The following is a 22,148-nucleotide window of genomic DNA, read 5'->3' as shown; positions in this document are numbered from 1 at the left end:
TTGAATCTTTCAGCTACAGACAACCTGACTGCACCTGGCTTCTTACTACGCCATGTGAAGCCACTGCCAAAAAGTGTAGCTTCACGGCTAAGTTCACGGCTATTTAAGTAGCAATCTCAAGTTAGCCAAACCCTAAAGCATAGCCTGCAGTATCGTCTATTTGACTTTAAATGGGATCCAAAACTACAAAATGAACAACATACTGTATTGCAAAGGACTTGAAACTAGCAAATGAGACCATAAGCTCATTATGAGAATGTTTACTGAGGTAATAAATCAAGTGAGAAGTAGGGTAATTTTCTCATAAACTTCTATACAATGAAACTTATTTTTGCCCCCTGCTGGCCATTATAAAGAATGCAGGTTTAAGGCATTGCCAAACTGGCTTCACTTTTTAGACCCGGAAGCTTCGTCCACTTCTTTTATACAGTCCATGATTAAAAAAATCAACCAAAGGGAGCTTTGCAGACGGGATTATGAATGGGGCCATCATCTTCATAGCGAGCTAGGTGGCTACATCCATGAAAAATATCATCAGGAAAATGGCGAACGTGTGCATGAAATTGACGCAGTCCAGCAACTGCAATAGGATTTTTTTTTACGTGCATGAACACAATACATTAAGTAAAATTAAATTTAGATACATGAACACATTCACTGTTAAATGTTCAGTTTTAAACTGATCAAGATGGCAAGAGGAAAAGATGTGAGCCTCTTTACCCTATGGTGAAATACTTCTATGAGGGGCACGAGGCTTCACTAAATGTTTCAGTCAGTATGTGACGCTTTTATGGCCTTTACCATCAGATTTCAACCAAGCTTCATCACCATCTTCCAAACACCAATTGAGTGAAAATCTTTTGGTAGAACATCTTTCATCCCTGTAGCACATCATTTTCTGAAAATGTAATAACATTTTTGTGTTATTGGTAGGTTAACTATGCATTAAAAGTATTTCTTTATACTTTATGTTTCCAAGAAAAAAAAACTTTTGTACTTTTGTACTTTGTCCACCAAAAATATTATATATGGTTACAATATCAGTCAAGATATTCTATTATAATAATTGGTCAAGTTATTACAATATTGGGTTTTATTACTAATTGATCAAGTGACTAGCAAATTTTATTACATTTACAGGAAATTATTAAATTTTTTGGTGTTAAAATCCCTTAATTAGACTCAATGAATTCTGAAACATGTTACTAATAAACGTTATGGTGTTGATGTGTCACCCATCTGTAGCATGACTTCACTGTTTTTACTCCTTTGTAGTTAGTTTGTTGAGACTATGTAATCATGTTGTCACCTCCCCGCCCACCCATGTGGCCTTTGAAACAAAAAGTCCACACAGATGGGCTGCCTTTGGACAAACGCTTATGAAACACAGAGCTGAGATGTAATCTTTATCTGTCTGGGTTTGGAAACATTTGGAAGCTTTGAGTTAATCTAAATGAAATCTCTGACGCTGTTGTTTTTTTTTGTTGTTTCCTCATTAAAAACTAAAGACAGCAGAGCGAGCGTTGATGATGTTTACTCATCCTTCAATACAAATTAGGAACTCGTTGACAAAACATAAACAAGGTTTGCATTGTTATGGGTCAGTTTGTAGCCATAACAATGTCCCTGTTCATAAATAGCTCAGAGTTTAAAAAAATAAATAAATAGGAAAACAAAAATAAAATAAAACTAAGCATCATGTTTTTCATTTTAATAAGAACACCAGCATTTAAAGCTACAAACAAGTCTACAAGGTAAATTAATGACGTTGAGGCAGTCAATCAAAGGTTTTAAAGTCCTTACATTTACAGGCTGATAAAGCAAACGTGCTGAGGGTAAGAAAGCCTTGAAATGTCTGTTTAACCGTCGTGGGGAGGGGGGGTCGATGTGGCTGGTGATGTAGATGTACACTGGGACTGTAGAGCAGTCCGGAGAGTCCAGCTGTGGGGCTACGGGATGGCCCTGTTGGGTCTCTTTGGAGGAGGAGGGGGCATTAGCTCAGAGTCTGGGTCTGGTGGGTGTTTCCGGTTCTGGGCTTGCACTGCTTGAGCACAGCGGTCCACGTACTCCAAGAGGATTTCCTTCGTGACGGGCTCCTGGATGCTTTTACACACAGCTGGAGAGAGAAACGATAAACACAGGAAGAGGTTACTACAGAGATGGTGACAGATTCCTGCAGCATCCTGTTAATTAATGGTTTATTTTAACACAGGCACAACATATACATAAATACATAGTTGACCCTAATTACAGCTAAGAAACTGTAATGCTGCGTTCACACTGTGAGTGTGAGTTCTGTATACGTCTCCATCCAATTGTGCTGTGAGTTCTTTTCCCTCCTCATTGATCCCCCTGTGTTTAAGCCTTATTTTGTAAAAGTAGTGTAGGTAATTTGGAGAATAGCAGAGCAACAAAGACGCCACTTATTTTGGTGCTTTTCATGGCTGTAAACAAAAACTCAGGCCCAACTTAATGCCTTCCGGTAGCCTCAAGCAAACCACAGAAAGAAATAAAATGATAGAAAAGTGAAGAAGGAAGAGGAGAGAGACAGAGAGAGCTGCTGAATTTAACACAGAAATGTTCATAAATGTAAACAGAGTGATGTGCTAATGCTTGCAATTAAAAAAAGCATTGTTTAACTGCATTAAATCAGACCTTCAGCACCCCCGTAAAGCCTGGAAAGACTGTTAGTTTCAAAACCACATTTCCCCCACCATAACAATTCGTCTGAGATTGGCAGTTGAATCATGCACCTTAGAACAAATTGTTGCATATTGTAATAATTGAGGTCAAGCCTAGCCACAAGCTAAAAAAAAAGGACTGATTGTTTCATAATGCACAACATATAATATATATTATAGATATAATAGATCTGTCACAATGTTCCATGTTAACTGTACATGTGCATTGTATTGTATACATGCTGGACATAGAATAGGACGTCACATGTGTTGGACATTCTATAATGTCACATGTGCAGGACATTCTAGAACGTCACATGTGCAGGACATTCTATAATGTCACATGTGCTTTACATTCTAGAATGTCACATGTGCAGGACATTCTATAATGTCACATGTGCAGGACATTCTGGAATTTCACATGTGCAGGACATTCTATAATGTCACATATGCAGGACATTCTGGAATTTCACATGTGCAGGACATTCTATAGTGTCACATGTGCAGGACATCCTAGAACGCCACATGTATGTGCAGGACATTCTAGAATGTCACATGTGTAGGACATTCTAGAATGTCACATGTGCAGGACATTCTAGAATGTCACATTTGCAGGACATTCTAGAATGCTACATGTGCAGGACATTCTAGAATGTCACATGTGTAGGACATTCTAGAATGTCACATGTGCAGGACATTCTAGAATGTCACATTTGCAGGACATTCTAGAATGTCACATGTGCAGGACATTCTATAATGTCACATGTGCAGGACATTCTATAATGTCACATGTGCAGGACATTCTATAATGTCACATGTGTAGGACATTCTATAACGTCACATGTGCAGGACATTCTAGAATGTCACATGTGCAGGACATTCTAGAATGTCACATTTGCAGGACATTCTATAATGTCACATGTGCAGGACATTCTAGAATGTCACATGTGCAGGACATTCTAGAATGTCACATGTGCAGGACATTCTAGAACGTCAGATGTGCAGGACATTCTAGAACGTCGCATGCGCAGGACATTCTAGAACATATACATTCTAGAATACATACATTAACATTTCCATTTTTGAAAGCATTCTTATTTTACAGCATGTATGTGATTTACAGTCTAGAATAATATGTATCTTGACATTCTCAAATCTCTAGTACATGTCTTGAATGTGACATTCTGGAATGCAAAGCTTTATAAGCATAGCAATGTTTCTAAACAGAACCCAGTGCTGTTATCAGCCATCTCTTCAAATTTTAGATTAAAGGTGCTTTTTGCTATCTGAGCTCCAAAGCCGCACATCAACATGCCCGAGGACCTAAAGCTCAATAATTCAGACCAATCTTTTCTATCTTCCTCTATCAATTCAATTCATTCTTTAAATGTATTTTCTCGCGCCTTGGTTTCCTGTTTTTATTGCTTCAATTTCTGCTTTAATGTGCCACCCTGAACAGCACTGTAAAGTCAGCATTTAGATAAGCACTACACACAAGTAAGTTTTATTACTGTGGTAAACTATTATTTTTGCTTTCTTTCTCAGTCTTGCTGTCTTTTTGTTTTTCCTTTATCTGCTCCTTCAGGACGCAGTTATCGCTGTTTATTTTTCACAGAGTGATAAGTTAATCACTGTTTTTCTTTTACTGAACTCGGGAACTTTAAGATTAAATATAGCTCAGCTACTACGCAAGTTCACCATTATCTATAAAAGATTAAAAACTGTTATCTGTTTATTCACATCATAACTTAAAAAAAAAAGTTTGATCAAAAACTTGATAAAATCTATTACAATTAACTTTTTCAGTAAGACACAGAAAATAATGTTTCTTTAGCTCTGCTTTAGGTACAATAATAATAGCCTCAATTACCTTTTTATAACAAATTTAAATTAGGATTTATTGAATTTTACCCCTAAAAAGTTGTCATGATGAACAGTTTGGTAAAAAGTGGATCATGTAAATATCAAGCAGACACTATTAGCTTTCGCCTGGAATTGTTTTCAAGGCACCTGACAAATCCAGGTCCAATATTTACTCTCATTTTTGCTCAGTTTTTGGTCTCCACCAGCTCCTAAAGGGAATATCTGTCTTTTTACCTGCTGAATGCTCCACAGAGTCCACCAGCGGCATGCTTACTGTGTATGTCTGCTGCTGTTTGTTGCTGAGCAGGCAGTGTACTGTTGGTTTATCAGAGTTTAAAAAAAAAAAAAAAATTTTAATGAGAGGATTGTATTGTGTGCCCAAAATGTAAAAAATTTTTGATACCAAATCACAGCATGGCTTTTTCTATGGCCTTTGACATTTTTTTTTTTTTTTTAGCAATTCTTGATTTAAAAAAAAAAAGGCAAAATTTTGTGCCAAACCTGTGCAACAAATGGTATCAAGCCAACAATTGCTGCAACAACTTATGAGACGTGTATTTAACCCATAGCACTTGCCTTTTGACTTTTGATCTTTGCTTATGTTGTATGAACTTTGAAATGTACGACAGATGATGTACATCTCTTCTATGTGGCATCTACTGTTGACCTGCTATCTCCCCCTAAATATCCACCACCCCCACCCCCGATTCTTTATAAAAAGGGGTAGAATTCTAATGGGTCTAAATTATTAAACTGCTGGTATAAATCGTTCAATATTGTTATTGTAGGTCGATAATTGTGTAACATCCCTAGTGGGCAACAAACACAAGGCCAGACGGTCTGCAAATGGAAAGTACACAGTAAAAGCTCTATCCCTGTGGCAGTCACAAACACAAGACAGGAATAAAGAGAGATATAAACCTGATGTGAAATATAGATAAAATGGGTCATTGATCGCCGTCTGGTTGGTTTTTACTCCCTCAGATAGGGGAGATTGTCAGACACCAATAAATAAGTGTTTGACAGAGAAGGACTCACCCATCGCTGTCTCGTAGGAGTTGGGGAAGCTCTTGTCCACCCGCTGCCTCATGAACACCCAGGTGTTATTGGCGAAGGTGCACTCGATGATCTTGTTGTCGTACTGTTTCAGCTCTTTAGTGGCCTGCGAAGATGAAAGGACACGGGCGGTTTGTACTTTTACAACACAGACAGAATGAGACACCAGTGTAATTTTATTTCCTTCTGCTGCCACCACTGCCCGTGAAAATGAAAAACCCTCTAATGTATTTTCAGAGACATTTTCAGAGACATGCTGCTGCATTGATGAACGCCAACAGCTCACAATGATTGGCACCAGTAACTGAAGTTTTTTTTCAAACATGATATGAATATGCTGAAAATTATTATCTTCACTTTCCTGTTGCTACTTACCATTTGATTCTTTGAGGAGCAGTTAAGAGGGAGAGTGAAGCTTCAGGCAGTGTTGGAGGGCAACGTTTTGACGCATTAAATAGATTTTATAAAATGGAAATATAACCTACAATGACTGGTGTTAAAAATGCAGTTATGGGAAAAAACTCTTTTTCAGCTCATCATGATGAATTATGTTGATTCAGGCAGCAGTAGCTACAGCAAATACATTTGTGCCTCTCTTAATGGTGAGAGGGGGAAAACACTTTAAATTGGCGTTAAACAAATTGCATTTTGGAGGCTACAAATGGAAGTGAGTTCCGAACCCATTAACCTTCCAGAAATCTAAAATCATGTAATGTGTTGACTAAACGGAACAAAACCCTGGCAGGTCTTGACGAGCAATATGGAAAGTTGTTTTCATTAATAATTCATCTCTCTAACGTATAATTAATCAATTCGTCGTTAAAATGTCTGACAATGGTAAAAAAATTACCACAGACACAATTTCCCAGAGGCTAACAACTTCCAATTGCCGTTTTTCCCCACCCAACATTACCAAACCCGAAGATAATTCATTCACAGTGAAAATCAGGAAATTATAATGTCTGAGGAGTAAAAACCAGAAAAATGTTTGACATTTTTATTCAATTATCAAAAGTACGACCTATGTGACATTTCAAACCCCTCTCCAAAGGTTTCCTGTTTCTTTCCAATAATGTAAAAATAAAGCCATTAATTAAAAAACATTCAGATTGTCTGGCGGTCACTATATATTTATGTATATAGTGTTGAGTACCTTTTATTTGAGTTTTTTCATTCTCACTGCTGTTGACTTTCTAAAATTTTAAGATTTAAATTTTCAAGTCACCCCTGACATGACAAAATCATTTTACTGTTACTGAGAAAACACAACCTGGTGGCAGTTTGAAAAGACATGTTTTCTTTAAAAACAAACAGAAAACATCAAAATTACACCATAAATCACAGCCAGAAACGGTAAAAAAACAGAAATTATTGCTGGTTTTCACATTTCAAATGGTTCTTGGATGAATCAGGTGTGACGAATTCTTCCATCGAGAAAAATACCAAAATCTAAGCCTATAACAGTCATAAATTTAATCAAAATCACTTCTACATGTCTCTCTTCTACAAAAAAAGTTTGCAGTAACCAGTTCCTGTAAAAAAATATTTAATTCTGCGCAATTGGAAGCAATGAATGATTTGGCTTGACCAACAGTCACATGACCAAAATTCAGTGAAACTGAAACAGCTGGTTTACACAGATCAGAGAGAAGAGGACGAGAAAGGTTGTAAATGTAACTAGTTTATCACGTAGAACCCCAGTTTTCTTTTCTATCACTTGTGGACACTTGAAAATGTTTATATGAATTCAATTTGATTTAAATTCGACTCATTGCATTATAACTGTTCACTGAACAAACTACTTTTTTGAGCTCTCCTTACTTCTTACCATGGAGAAAGAAAATACCCTGAATCTGTTGGGGTTGTGGTGGGGTTAATACCAAATAATATAAATTAAATACCTAAATTAAACTGAATCTATAAAGAAATCACACAGTGTGTCTGTATCTCGATGATGAAGCCTTGGATAAACCAGTGCAACAGTTCCTGCTCCTCCTACTGAGCTACACAGGATCACTGACTTGTTACATCATATTCTGCTTTGAAAACAACATAATCTCTACACACTGAGCACACTGTAACACAGTTGAGGTGTATGAAAATGGCACACGACACTTGAAGATCAAGCATGAGTCAAAGAAGACATTTGAGCATCTGTTGTTTATTTGTCGAGGGACTGTGTCACGCTGAGAGAATTCTCAAGGATGGAAAATCCTGAAGATGCAGGGATGCAGAAAGTGCAGCTGAAACAATAAGATAACAAGACGGGGTTTTGCATGCCCTTTCACCTTGCAGAGACATTTATTGTGAAAGGTTGTGAGAGACTCGAGGGACAAAGAGGCCGACCGGTGTGACCTTTAAGGTCAGACAGAGAACATCCCTGCCAGGAAAAAGACGTTTTTTGGCAAGACGCTGAAATACAACGTAAGAGCTCATGTGATCCTGGAGTGAGGGGCATCTGGGCTCACAGCGGGGGCCGAAATCACACAGGAAGCGAAGAAAGTGAGCGAGGAAGGAAGACAGAGAGGAAGATACTTATTATAGGAGCTCAGACCTTGAATCATAACTCAGATTGCCCAATTAGTAATTGTCATCATTTCAAAAACTTCTCTCCACAACGTTTTTCTTTGCTCTCAGTTTGAAGACAAACAGCACATTAATAAGACTAACTGTAAATCAAACATTTGTGTGTTTGCAGAAGAACAGACGATCTAAAGGAGCGACAGACTCACAGAGCTTTCCTAAAGCTTGATAGTGACGCTGCCAGAGAACTGTGAAGGGCAGTACAGGCGGGCAGGACGCTCTGCTGCAGACTGGGATCTCTTCCTGCTGGTGAGGGGTGACATGTTGGCTGCCATTTTTCATCACCACTTGGTGCTTAATCTGTCCAAATCTGTCTCATTATGGCGGCACACGTGTGCCACCAGTTATCGAGGACTTTGGCAGTGGAACTGTTTCGTAGCCAGTGTTGCACTGCTGCAGAGCAGAAGAGAGCCGGCGTTCTGCTATTTCTATTCCAACATTTGTTTGTTCTGATTTAGAAACTACAAACAATACAAACAAGAATGAAAAGCAGCATCGGCATCATTTTTTGTTTTGTGAAATGCCAGTTTTATGTCTGCTACTTCTGTGTCCTTTGCTTGTAACAACAGCTTGTTTGGATGAAAAATATAAGATACAAAAAAAATATAATAGAAAAAGCTGCAGTCTGCAATTAGTGACTTCTTTTTTACTGTGCTGAAACCCTGCCAGCACTAAAACTGAAGAAAAACAAAAGGAAATAATCTTGAGTGGAAGTAATTTAAAGGATTAGTCTACATTTGTTTGTGTTTAAAGCGCAGTTTTTCAAGTAAAATGATACTCATACCACTTATGTCTGTGCATTAAGTCAGCCGGGGAAGAGATGAAAAAGCTTTAAATAAATGTAAAAGTAAAAAAAGAAAGTTAGGCATGAGGTTATATAGTTTTATACCATATAACACATTGATGAAATTAAATTAAAGGCTGATGGGTGAGATGTCTAATTTTGAATCTTACACCAGGATAATCCAGTTGATTATTTTCCAGATAAACCATGTACACCCAGCATCCTAAAAAACATACAAATTTAAAGATTTTCAAAGCGGTCATGTGACTTCTGAGGTCATCGTTATGTTGATAACATGCAGTTTAAGGCAAAAGCTAAAGTTTTTCTCATGCATTTACAGGTACATCTAAAATTGTTTTTTCGAATATCATTAAAAAGTTCAATATTTTTTGTCAATCATTTCAGAAAGTGAAACTCATACATGATATAGATTCATTACACGTAGAGAGAAATATTTCAAGCCTGTTTTTCTTGTAATTTTGATGATTCTGGCTTAGAGATAATGAAAACCCAAAACTCAGTGTCTCAGAAAATTAGAATATTGTGAAAAAGTTCATCTAGCAGGACATTTTAGAGCTCTTCATGCTTCCGCAAGCTCTTTGGAGATGCTGCTTTCATTTTCCAGCAGGACTTGGCACCTGCCCACACTGGCAAAGGTACCAAAAGCTGGTTCAATGATCATGGTGTTACTGGGCTGGACTGGCCAGCAAACTGGGCTGACCTCAACCCCATAGGAGTCTATGGGCTGTTGTCAAGAGGAAGGTGAGCGACACCAGATGCAGATGATATGAAGACTGCTATCAAAGCAACATCATCACCTTCATGTCATGTCGTATTAATGCAGTAATTAATGCAAAAGGAGGCCCAAACAAGTATTGAGTGTATAGAGATGAACATACTTTTCAGAAGTCTGACATTTGTGTTAAAAATATCCTTTTTTATTGATCTTATGTAATATTCCAATTTTCTGAGACACTGAGTTTTGTGTTTTCATTATCTGTGAGCCATAATCATCTAAATCACAAGAAATACAGGCTTGATATATTTCCCTCTTTGTGTAATGAATCTATATAATATACGAGTTTCACTTTCTGAAATAATTGACAAAAAATATTCAACTTTTTTTAACGAAATTCATATTTTTTGAGATGTACTTGTAAATGTGCTATGTCTGCCTACTGTATTTGAATATTTGTTCATACTGGGGTCACTGAACAGGCTTTGAATTACATAAAATAACAGTTAAAAAAAAAAAAAAAGGAGGCAGAATGGTAAGAGGTTAAATAGAAAAAATGTTGCCAGTGTATCATAGTACAGACAAGTGACTAATTAGACAAAGGTGAAACTTAACATTAATACAAGACATATGAAACTGATGTTTTGTTTTTAACATGTTACATGTTTTTAGTTGCTTTTGTTCATGGGAGTATTGTGAGTGAATTTGATGTTTTTTAAACGGGCCAAGCAATTTTCTTAACGTTACAGTCTCGAGGATCTGTTTCACTCTCATTGGCAGCACCTGTGGTGATAAGTTATGTGATTTTGTATCTCACTTCCATTTGTTTTTTGAGTTACATTGCCTGTAGCCATCAGCTTTGTTTTGTTTTTTCAGAGCTTACTTGCAATGCTAGCAGAGACTGAAAATAGCAGTACGCTGCTTCACACACAAGTTCGGTTGGGAAATGGAAAGCAGTCACTAACTGTGGGCTGCTTGTCATTTTCCTGGAAATGTTGCAACAGAGACCTAGTTTGGAATACAAAAAAAGCAAGGATTTAATCAGTGGAGCGATCACTGTGTGATCTCATTCAGTGTTAGATAGCGACTTAATGGATATTTATTTAAATTAAAATATTCAAGTTTATCACGTTAAGGCTCATGCTCATGTCCTTAAAACCATTAAGTCACTTCCTGTAATCAACATTATAACTATAAATGCAGTTCCACCACATTAAATATCAGTACGGCCACTGTAATCTCACAGAGTCGAAGACAAAAAGACAAAGAGTTTTTATTACTGGGAGACAAATAGAGCATTAATTCTTTATCATGCAGTAAAGCAGAAAGTGGGACCGAAGCAAAACAACTCCAGCCTACTTGAAGCGTGTGACCTTTTACTAGTCGGTGCACAACACACACCGTCAACCTGCTTCTTTATCATATACTGAGATCTCTGGGGACTGCTGCACTACTGCATTGTGCTACAGTTTTATTACAGGAATTTTCTCCAGATATCGACATGGATGAGATTCAAAGTTTGTAATTTCCTTGCATAGCTGCTGTGTTTTCTCCTGCATTGCTCTCTGACTGACCCCGCCTTTGTTTCATTCGAGACTTAATCAGAACCGGCCCGCAGGTCTGCGACGCGGCAACACTCGGGTCCATTTTAATAACGAGAAATGGGATGAAAGAATATATAAGTGGGGAGAGGATATAAGATGCAAAAAGCACTTCCTCGGAGGGAACAACATGGCTGACGGACGGTATCCAAACTAATGTTCAATCTTTAATATGCTTTCAAACAGAATACATTAGATGTCCTCTGTCCATTAATATCAGCTCCGGCTAAAATATACACAACTCAGCCGAGTGACTCAGCAAACTGCAGCTAAAATACTTGCCTCACATGTTCTATTAGCCACATTGTAATTACAAGGGCCAATTACAGCCATATGTGGCCTCTAACAGCTGTTTCACAGAACAAGTGGGAACACAACGACTCAGCGGCTCTGCGTGAAACTATTCCATGACGTCAGTGTCATGTCTCCGATGAATATTTATAGAAATTAATAATTATCCCACACTTTGAGATAGACTGATACATCAGATCTGAGGAGAAACACAAACAGTAGAACTGCCAAGGGGTCATTTTAATGTATGTTAAGATAAAACCCCTACATCTCATGACTTTCATAACAAAATAGTTTATTATTCAACTAGCAAATTATGGGGGGTGTAGGATAAAAACGACAAAGATCATTTATACCTCAAAACATCAAGAGGTCGTTTTTACTCCCTAAAGAAGCTGCAGTACAATGCAACATTTGCATCACGTCCGTTTGTTAGTAATTGTCTATTGTTTAGCCATGAAAGATTTTTGATTGCAAGACAGAGGGGTGAATTCACAAAAAAACTGCAAGGCTTTTGCGGCCACTAAACATGCAAATAAAACAAAAACAAACCGTGTAATTGTCAAAGAACCTGCAAAGGGTGAATTGCATCCTAACTATGCTGCCAAGCTAATTGTGTTGAAGTGCTCCGGTTGTATTTGAACATATTTAAATGAGATAATATGCACTCATTTGGTGCAAATCGGCCCCTTTCTATGCAAATGAAAATCATTGTTAAAGAAAATAAAATTCAACACCAGCGCTAATAGCCACACACAGTAAAAGTGAAATTATTAGCATCTTCAGAGAGTGGTGGTAAATAAAGTGGACTTATAAGGATGAATATAAGGTCTACTCAAACTCCTTTATTTTGGGGTTCAGTGACAGGACGCTCCTCTCAGCTCAACCACGTGGGATTTTTGAAAATACATGTACAATACTGTGTTTTGGATGCGTCAACAAACAGATTATAATCAATGTTAGGTCCTTACCGATCGGCTGGTCCGACTCTGGAGATTAAAATAATCACTGGCGAAACGATGTTGTGCCGTGTGCATAAACAACCCACACTTAAACCTCTAGTGCATTTGTACTTTGCCACTTATAGCTGCAATGTGTAAAAAGGAGGCAAATTGCACTCAGCTTCAAAACTTTATAGCCGTGTTTGCGTTATAATCTTTAATGAATAGGTCCTTATGATGAGGCAGATAGAGGTTGCAAGTGATGCACAATTCATGGTGCTATCAGCAGCTGCAATCAATTCTTAGTGAAGTGTACATAGTCTCGGATCACAAAAGGGGATACCTTGCGGTTCTGGTGCTAATAATGTGTAACCGAGGCAAATGAAGGGAAAGCAAGCATTCATTCTCAGATTTAGCAGTTAAAAAATGCAAATAACTACCCGGGGAGTTGTGTTTTTACCTCCAAAACTTTTAATTAATTTGTTTGTTTGGCTGTGCAGCTTGATTGAGTGTTTTCTGTGGGAAGCGTGTTCAATTACTCTGACAGTATTCATGGTTGTTAATCCCACATCTCCTGTGATTTACAAAAAAAAGATGCAGACAACAAAAATCTTAAAAAAGGAACACAACAAAAAACAGATATTCAAATACTTTGATTGCATTTCAATCAGAAAGCGTGACTGTTGATTAAACAGAAAAAACACGTGTTTCCACTCTTACTTAATGATGCATATGGAGTCGTACAAATTGGGGGAAATCAATGACAGATAAAAAAAATTACAGTCAAAGGCGTTCCAGCACTCAGCAGGTGAAGAGCACACTGCCACTCTCTAGCAGCTTCATCAAAGCTGCTGGTCTTTGACAGAGAGCTGCTCTTATCTCCGTCTCTGGTGACTGGATCTGTCAGGCTCCATTCAAATTATTTATGATTAATGAGCAGGCCACATATAGTTCAGCACAGGGAGCCGATTTCATGAGGCGGTGAAACTAAAACTAAACGGGGGAATCAATAGCCATTACTACTGGCAGGCTTTAGCAAATTCTACCTCAGAAGTGAAATGATGACACCCAGAAGGACTGGAGAGCAGAAATTAGTTTATCTCAACTTGGGTTTGTAGCTTTAGCCATCATGTCAATTTTTTGAGCAATAATGTACTCAACAAAGTAGTCACTGAGATCTCGAAACAAGGATAATAATAGGTACAATGACGCAACAAGCATGTGCGTTCAGACACATTTATTTCTTCAAGATTATCTACCAGTTTATTTGGAGGTAAAAGAGAAAGTGAGCACATTCAGAACGTTAAACATGTTGGGCAACTATCTATGAAAATGTTTGTCTATGTAGTGGTAAAATGAGCTTTTGTTGCAACATAAAAGTGATAAGAAATCAAGTTCAAAGACTGAATTTGTGACCACTAAGGTTAAAATTTCAATACAATACTAGTATAAAAAGAAACAATACTATTTTGATAAGGAAAAAAAAATCCACGGCACATGAACAGGACTGTTCAAATCAATACCCTGCACATAGTGTTGGTATGGAAAAAGTGACTGAAAACCTGCCAACACACAAATTATTTTCTTCCATGTCGTTTCATCTGTGCAGCCTTATTGAAAATCTGATTGTAGATCTGTTGGTTTCATAGCTTTGATACTTTCAATACAAGTTAAGACACTATCGTTTTTAACATGTGGTGCTGAAAACATATCGATAATTTGATACTTTTGCCAACCTTAACTACATTATTTTGCAAAAGTATAAGGAGATTATGTTTTAAGGTTGGTTTGTCTGTTTGTCAGCAGGATTTCGGAAATAATCCTGGCAGGATTTTAATGAAAGGTTTGTAGCAGCGCAGGCCAAAGAATCCATTCAATTTAGTTTTTCTATTTAAAATAGTACAATAAGACATAATAATATAATATATAAGCTGAAACACTTTTAGTAACACAGACAGACCAATTACTTGTATACAGACATTGAGAATGTACATGCATGTCGGTTGCCCCCCCCAAAAAACAGACTGCCAATAAGAACACTGTGATAGTGAAAGGCGAAGAAAACTACTATGCTTTCTCATGGGAATTTTTCTTTATTTCACCGATAATGCTGTCACAATATTATAACAACTTGTCACTCTAAACATGTACTTATAAAAAATGTATATGTAAATGTATAAAATAATAATCTCATGTATATATTATGTATAAAAATAAAGACTTTTATTAGTACCCTTTTGGCATTATGACATGTTCAAAACAGATTACATTTCTTCCTGTGAAGTCTTCTTGTGTATTAAGGCCTTTTACTTCTGCAACAGACATGCGTGCACAATCGTGTGTGATGCTAGAGTGATGTGTTCCGATGAGTGATTTTAAGTTTATCTGCTCTTTTCAAGAAGTTGAGCTGATTCATCATGAATGTTTCCTTCTAGAACTCATTTCAGTAATAGGAGCTAAACTGGAAGACTTGAACCAATACAACAACAACAACAACAACACATTTTTCTAATTACACAATACGTTGGTGTTCTTTTTTCCAGTTCTTCAGTTGCTCATTTTCCACATTACATCTAATCGACACACCGACATCACTAACATGCCCACGAGCAACGCATTGAATATCAAAACTACTTTGCGGTGCACTGCAGGCTACAAACAAACACTACGAGTCACCGTGTCCTGTTCTCTTCAAGTAATTACCATATTTTAGCACATTCATACTCGGACTGACTGTAAAACACATTCAACAACAAAAATAGCAACATGAAAGGCGCCAGAAGATGACCCCGGGGCTGCTGCTCCGTCTCCCTGAGAGGAGCTTAGAGACCGAGCGGCAAACAGAGACTCTACCTTGTTCAGATGCAGGATACATGAGAATCTGGCGCCAGTACCAGAGGGAAGAGAAACACTCATTTTCTGCCTTTCTAATGCATGACTGTGACATTTGGAAAGCCTTCATATATACTGTACATAAGAGGCTTTTTTTCCAGAGTGGTAAATTTCCATACGGTGTAATAGAATTTCAGTAATTTACATCTAAATAGAAATCATAGAACAAATGTAATAATTCAATCATGATGCTCCTCAATCTGTTTCCACCCAGTGTAGTTAATTCCTATCAGAGTGGCGATGAGATGCTGCTTATTGTGGAGTGCACTTATCTCGTGTCTGTGTTCTTGCAGGTCAGAGGTCTGATGATGCCATATAATATTACAATGCAGTGAATTCACACAGACAATATGCAGCAGGGAAAGCCTTGAACTCGACCTCGATATTAAGTGCCAATGACAAACGTCTCTGTCCCGCCTACAGCAGAGTGTATCGCAGACAGGAAGGACGAAAGGCAGTCAGTAGTAAGCAGGGCTTCAGGTAAGGATCATTTATTAATTGACTGTTGTATAAAATGTCAAATAGAAAGACAATAAATCTCTGAAAGTAGGACAAAATGTGCGCTTACCCTGATCAAAAAATGTAATAACTTGACCAATTATGTAATAACATGTCCTGAGTGATATTGTAGTATTGCAGCATTTTTACTGAAAATGTAATAACCTTCAATATATAACTATAACTATACAATAGTGTAATCATTCATTACATTTCAAGGTGGGTCGTTTATTTTCCATACTCATGGATTCATGGAGATTAAATCATCCGTTTTGCCTTCATTGCTCGTTAAAAAATGTCCTCACTTCATCAATTTTAGCATTATTTGGTCAAATTTGGTCATTATTAGTGTGTTATTTTTCTGTTATTACTATTCTTAAATCATGGCAAAAACATATTCTGTGAGGCCACAGTAACTTGAACATTTGACCTCTAAAATCAAATTTTTGGGACAAATTTGCTGGTGTGGGGGTATAAAAAAAACTCCAAAGTAGAACCAACTAATATTTACTAGTGATAAGAGTACTAATGATAGAAGTATTTCTGTTAAAAACATAAGCTAGGAGAAACAGTAGCCATGTTTCGATTGAAAGTGAAGCGAATTTTGAAGCAAAACTGAAAAATGAAATGTTGCATTAAAAAAATGTGCATTAGGGACTTTTCCATCAACTGGTTTAAAGCGAATAAACAAAGCTGCATAAATGTACTTTGGTCAGAAGATGGTAGTGTAATGTATTGCTGTAGGCTAATCTGTCAGTAAACAGTAGAAGAAGTAGAGAGAAAACAACAACAAAGAAGAGGTTTCTAATCTGAAAAATGTGGCCACCCACAAGAGAAAATGGAGAGAAATCTTGGATTGGATGGATTGTATTGGATTCAATTGGGCAACGTATAATTGTTCTTTCATGTCAGAGGAAACAGCTGATCAGTCATGCGAGTTAAATGTTTGCAACATCAAAACTTATTCGGAAGAATTGTTTCCATTTCCCGTTTAATGCATTTGCCGTTTAGTTTAGCTATTTTTTTTAAAACGACAAAAAACACCTAAAGTTAACGTAAAAACTAAACGTTTTATCGAATTTTGGTGTTTACATTAAGCTTTTCTCATGCAAATCTTCAAAATGTGCATAAAAATATGTTGATGGATACATGATTAGTGTGAGGAATATGTTGTTGCAAGAGGTATCTATGGTGGAAGTGACAAATTGAATTTAATCTAAAAATTAAAGGAATAATTAGTAATACAGAACTGTCAGTACTATAAGCCAGTTTCAAATAAAGCAGTGGCATTGAAACTGATTCAACTCTTCACGTGACACAGTATCAGCAGCAGAAACAAACCCTGATACATTCCTTTCCCTCTTGGCAGTGTGAATTCAGCTGGATACCTTCACCAGCACGAACATCTTGTGCCGTGCTAAAGGGAAGCTGGAGGAGCATGGGGGGGCTTCGGCTTGTTCAAAAGAGAATGAATTTAACAAAGCAACACATTTATTTTCTCACCTTCATCTTTGCAAAGGGCCTGTCATAGCTTCCGACGTAGAGCAAGCCGACAGTCTGTGGAAGCAGCCTAAAAAAAGACAAAAAGATCACGGTTAACACCCTCGACACAAGAGAGTATCTGAAAAATCACCACATCGCTTTCATTTTCCAGCTAGTAACAGCACGGCAGATATGTGAGATTACACCTCTCCGAGCCCTTCTGTCTCTCTGCACAGCTTCTAAACTTACAGGGAAAACTACAGTATGAGCACGTTCAGAGTCCGAGGTGATGAGAAATCTGTGGAACATTTTTAGAGATTGGACACAAGGTCATTATTGGGAACTGGATCTCGTTCTGTGAGCCGACTGTGAGCCTAACTCAACACTTTATATGTCTCTCAGCACCCTGAACATGTGTCTGTGCAGTATTTGTGTCTCATCCCAGATCTCACGCCCAAAAGATTTCTTAATCACACACTGCTCCCTCCGCCCAAAGGCCTCCCATGTTCCTGTTGTTATTTCTAAACATTCTGTTTGGTGTACGAGCACTGGTTTCATATTAGTTTACTCTTTTTAGACTGAAAATAAGGGGCTAAAATGACGTCTGAACAGCAGTGCGGCTATGTAGTCTGATGCTCCGAATTCAAAGAGTTCAATTGGAGCTGAAATGGGAGACTGTCTCTCCATCCATCCCAGCCCTCCTCCTGTGTAATGATAGCTAGCACAAGCAGGAAGGAAACAGCAGTAGACATTTAAAGAGCCAAATAGCCATGATGCAGTGATGGACACTGAAAGGTGCCAAGACCTCACAAGAAAAAGTCTATTCCTGTAATTTGTTCTATTATAACCTCGTGCTAATGCTTTGCACCATTTCTCCAACCATTATCCGACCCACCATCCCACCTGACTGTTTAGGAATTATGGATTTCATTAATTGGTTTATAATAACGAGAAGTATAGAGTTATAAAGAAATAATCTTGAAGTGTGTGGTTTAAACATGACCCTTAATCACGTAGAGCTCAAGTAGCGGGTTTCTGAACGTTGTGGTTTGATTATTTCATCAGAACTTTTATCTTTCGAAGATATCACATTCACTTCAGTCGCAGCATATGGAGTTGTGGCAAGATGCACTTCCAAATAAACGGAAACAAAGCAGTCTTAATATCTAGGTTCTTTGAAAGAAAAACGAGACAAGAACAAGACGTATTCATCTGGTGGTTGATATCAGCAGAGAGTGGCCTTTCATAAATATATCAATTCTATCGGTGTACATGTCCAGTTTGTACAAATGTGATTTATTTTTTATTTTTAAGAGAACATTCAATGCAGTAAATTATGCTCGAGGTGAATTAGAAATGGTGAAAAATGGAGTGGGACTTTTTCTGCAAAGATGATGTTGTTGACAATGTAATACATTGTATGTATCATGTATAATAAATGAAGACCATATCTGTTTAACAAAGCAGCCTGTGGGTACCTTTGCAATGTCCAGTTGGTGCAAAATTGGTGCACAATCCACATAGAACAAGTCCTGCTGCAGTATGCATTATATTGGCTGCCATATTGGAAGTTAGTGGTGCTGGCCTTAAAAATTGATTATGTGTTGGGCCCTAGACGAGACAACATCTACATGCTGGCTGAGGGGATCCAAACACTGGCTCTGGAACACCTTAGAAGCTCCGGAGCAGACTGCAAAAAAAGGTGGTCAAGCTGCCACAAAATTGGAGTGCCTCATTATTCTGCCTTTATGGTAAATTCATTAAAATGGCACAGGACCATGGAAGTATAATAAAACTGGATATGGCACCAACACTCAGCCTTAATTCCAATTTTGCCCAATTGCCGCATTGCAGCAAAAACAAACCTCCCAAAATTATTTTCCCCTTAGACCCCCTTTAACTGCAAACAAGGTCAATTAGAACTCTATTAGAGTTTTTTTTTTTTTTTTTAATCTATGGAGGTTTTATATTTGTTTAAGTTTTCTCGAGTCTAGAGAAAATGTATTTAAACATCGTCTAGAAATCGTTTTGGTGTATGGGCCAGGTGAGCCATTCTGCTCGGAAAAAAAAGGCGCCATCTGTTTGACTGATGTCCAATCCTTATAATCCAAGGTGAAATTAGATTTATTGGATTATATTCACCAGAAGTATAACCCCAGTGTCTCTTAAAAATGAAGAAATCCCACTAAATTGTGAGGGAAATTCCTTTATTTTTCTGATTTGGGTTGTTGTTGTTTGTTGTTTGTTTCTTACCACTCATCCAAGACAGTCGATCGAAAAGAAACACTATGTTGAACGCCAAGATCTCAATGAGATTTTTACCAGAAACAATGGAGGAAACAGACGAGAGAGTATATCAGAGTGCCTCGGAGGAACAGACTCTTTTGTCGTCGTTTACAAGCTGTTTCACGATGCTAACTCGCTGTTCCACTAACAACCGGGATGTTTAAGGTCCTGAATGTCCTGCTGTCTTAAATTACACAGCGGCATTATTTTCTCTCAGTTAGGGTCAGATGAGTTATGTTAAAATTGAAGACCTTAACAGCATAAAATATGACTCCAGCATAGGCAGGGTTTCTGCTTAACAATCAGGATGCTGTTAAATGTCAGTGTAGCCTTTGAACAGCATGCAATCAGACCTGTATTACCCAACAACTGAAACAATATGTCAAGTGATTTATTAGTACACTCAGTGAAAAAACAAACTTTATAATGTCAAAGAAATGTATATGAGGTACTGTGTGAAATAAATTGCCAACACAAACTGTCACAAAGTCTAGAAAAACCTTTTATGGCCTCATTAAGAATCCGTTAAAAGTGTATCATATACTGCCTCATCATAATATAGGATTATCTTTTCTTTACGATTTGGCATATGGTAAGTGGTATTCTATAACTTTGTTAGTGTCATAAAAATCCTATAAATAGACCAAAACTACCAGTTAACTTAGAGATGAAGCTTGTTGCACACAACTATAAAGTTGTAACATAATTATGCCTTTTGTAATGGTGGACATGAAAAATAATAGGCAACTACGAACAACATAGGTGAAGGTCAAGAAGTATTCATGGAAACTGATAATTATGTCACATATTATTTTTATCATGTTTATTTTCTATACATACATATGCTATATGCTATAGAATTACAAAATCTAAGTTCCAGTGCACACAAGACCTTGAATAGACAATATTTTATTAATAAATTACATTAGAAACAAAAAGAAGCAAACTCTACATTTTGCACATTGCTTCAGGTTTAGAGTTTAGATTTTATTATATTTTAATCCCCCCTTTCTTACTTTTTCTTACTTTATTTTGTGCTATTGGACATTATTCTGTACATATGTGTGCATATATGTGAGTAGATGTTTGTATGTACTGCATGATACTTATTATAAATCAATAAATACAGTTTAAGAAAACCAAAACATTACTGGTAACACGTACTCCATGTGCAGCCAAAGCCTAATAAAGTCTATTCCTCTTTGACAAAGACCTCCCCGGGCTGAGTCACTGGGTGGCAAGTTCCTTCACTATGATGAACCTAAGCACTGTAATTTATTTTGATTTAATCCCACATAACGTCTTGATGATGTTAATGATCAGTCTTGGAGTAAATGTGTATTAATTAGAAGCTGAAAATAGTCTCCAACAAATGTTCTTTTTTCTGCTGTTTGAAATAATGTTACTACAAACCACAGTGCCAAGCTGGTTTAGGAGCTTCCAGAGTGTTTTATGAACATGGAAGTTTACAAAAAATTGTATTTTTAGTGTGGGAGCCATAGACAGGGTAAGTAATTCTAAGAGTATGGCGGTACACTGGGTTTCTGGCTCAGTGGCTACCATTTCTCTTTTGGGGATCTATATGTGGAACTCTTTATCCAGAGAACTCAAAGTGGAGAGGAGCCATTAATAATACATGTGGAACAATTAGACATTCGATTGGAGTTTAGGCTAGACGCTCGCTGTGGTCACATGCCAACTGGAGACAGACGGGTCATCGGGGCGCCAACTCCACAGATCTTTGAGTCCATGCAGAAAACTGTTTACAGTTCAGAGCCAAACAAAAGGCACCATGTTTGTTCTGCAGCATCCTTCATGTTTGTGCTGACGGCTGAAGCGATGCAGGCAGAGGCTCTCTTGCCATCTCAGATCCAGACGTCTCTAAATTACACTACAAGTGCAGTGAATGTCTCTCTTAATCAAAGTTCTTCTCTGCAGAAATGTTTGCATCTAACAATGACACTGCAGGAATAATAAGTCGAAAAATCTAACTGCAGACACCATACAGAGTCTCCTTGATCGTTTGACATTTGTGGCTTTGAGTGAAAAGATTCAATGTGCTGTGGCTCTACAGGCAAAATGTTGCAAATGAGATGAATGCTCATAGTAATACAGCCAAGAAACACTTTGAATCGATGCTGGAGATATCCGAGGGCGACTGGAGGGATATTTTTGAAGGCCATTCTACCATTACCAACTTTAAGGTCCCGGCTGAAAAAAAAACATAGTTCAACCTTTTGTGACTGAAATTGAAATATATACAGCAGGGGTTCTCAGGGATGGGATTAATATTGGAGGCCTTTTGGTGAACCACTGGCAGACTACTTTCATTTATTTTGGGGCCATATATATAAGGGCGAGATTGCAAAAGATATAAGGAACATTTTTGGTACAGAATTTGATTGCTCTTTTGTTGCATTATACCTGGCTGAAATCCCTGACTAACTCATGGCC

General features: G+C 37.5%; 1 protein-coding gene across 1 annotated transcript in view; it reads right to left on the bottom strand.

Moving 5' to 3' along the window:
- Positions 1–597: 597 nt before the first annotated feature.
- Positions 598–22,148, bottom strand: part of rngtt (RNA guanylyltransferase and 5'-phosphatase) — a 128,189-nt gene continuing 106,638 nt past the window's right edge. The window contains exons 14-16 of the mRNA XM_059356476.1: positions 17,430–17,496; positions 5,583–5,706; positions 598–2,116 (exon numbers count right to left, since the gene is read on the bottom strand). Coding sequence (XP_059212459.1) covers positions 1,950–2,116; positions 5,583–5,706; positions 17,430–17,496 — 358 coding nt within the window. The 3' untranslated portion in view covers positions 598–1,949. The remainder of the gene's footprint in view (positions 2,117–5,582; positions 5,707–17,429; positions 17,497–22,148) is intronic.

The sequence above is a fragment of the Centropristis striata genome, chromosome 18 (genome assembly GCF_030273125.1).
Source record: "Centropristis striata isolate RG_2023a ecotype Rhode Island chromosome 18, C.striata_1.0, whole genome shotgun sequence".
In the NCBI taxonomy this organism is placed as follows: domain Eukaryota; kingdom Metazoa; phylum Chordata; class Actinopteri; order Perciformes; family Serranidae; genus Centropristis; species Centropristis striata.
This window is presented reverse-complemented; position numbering and strand designations above follow the sequence as displayed.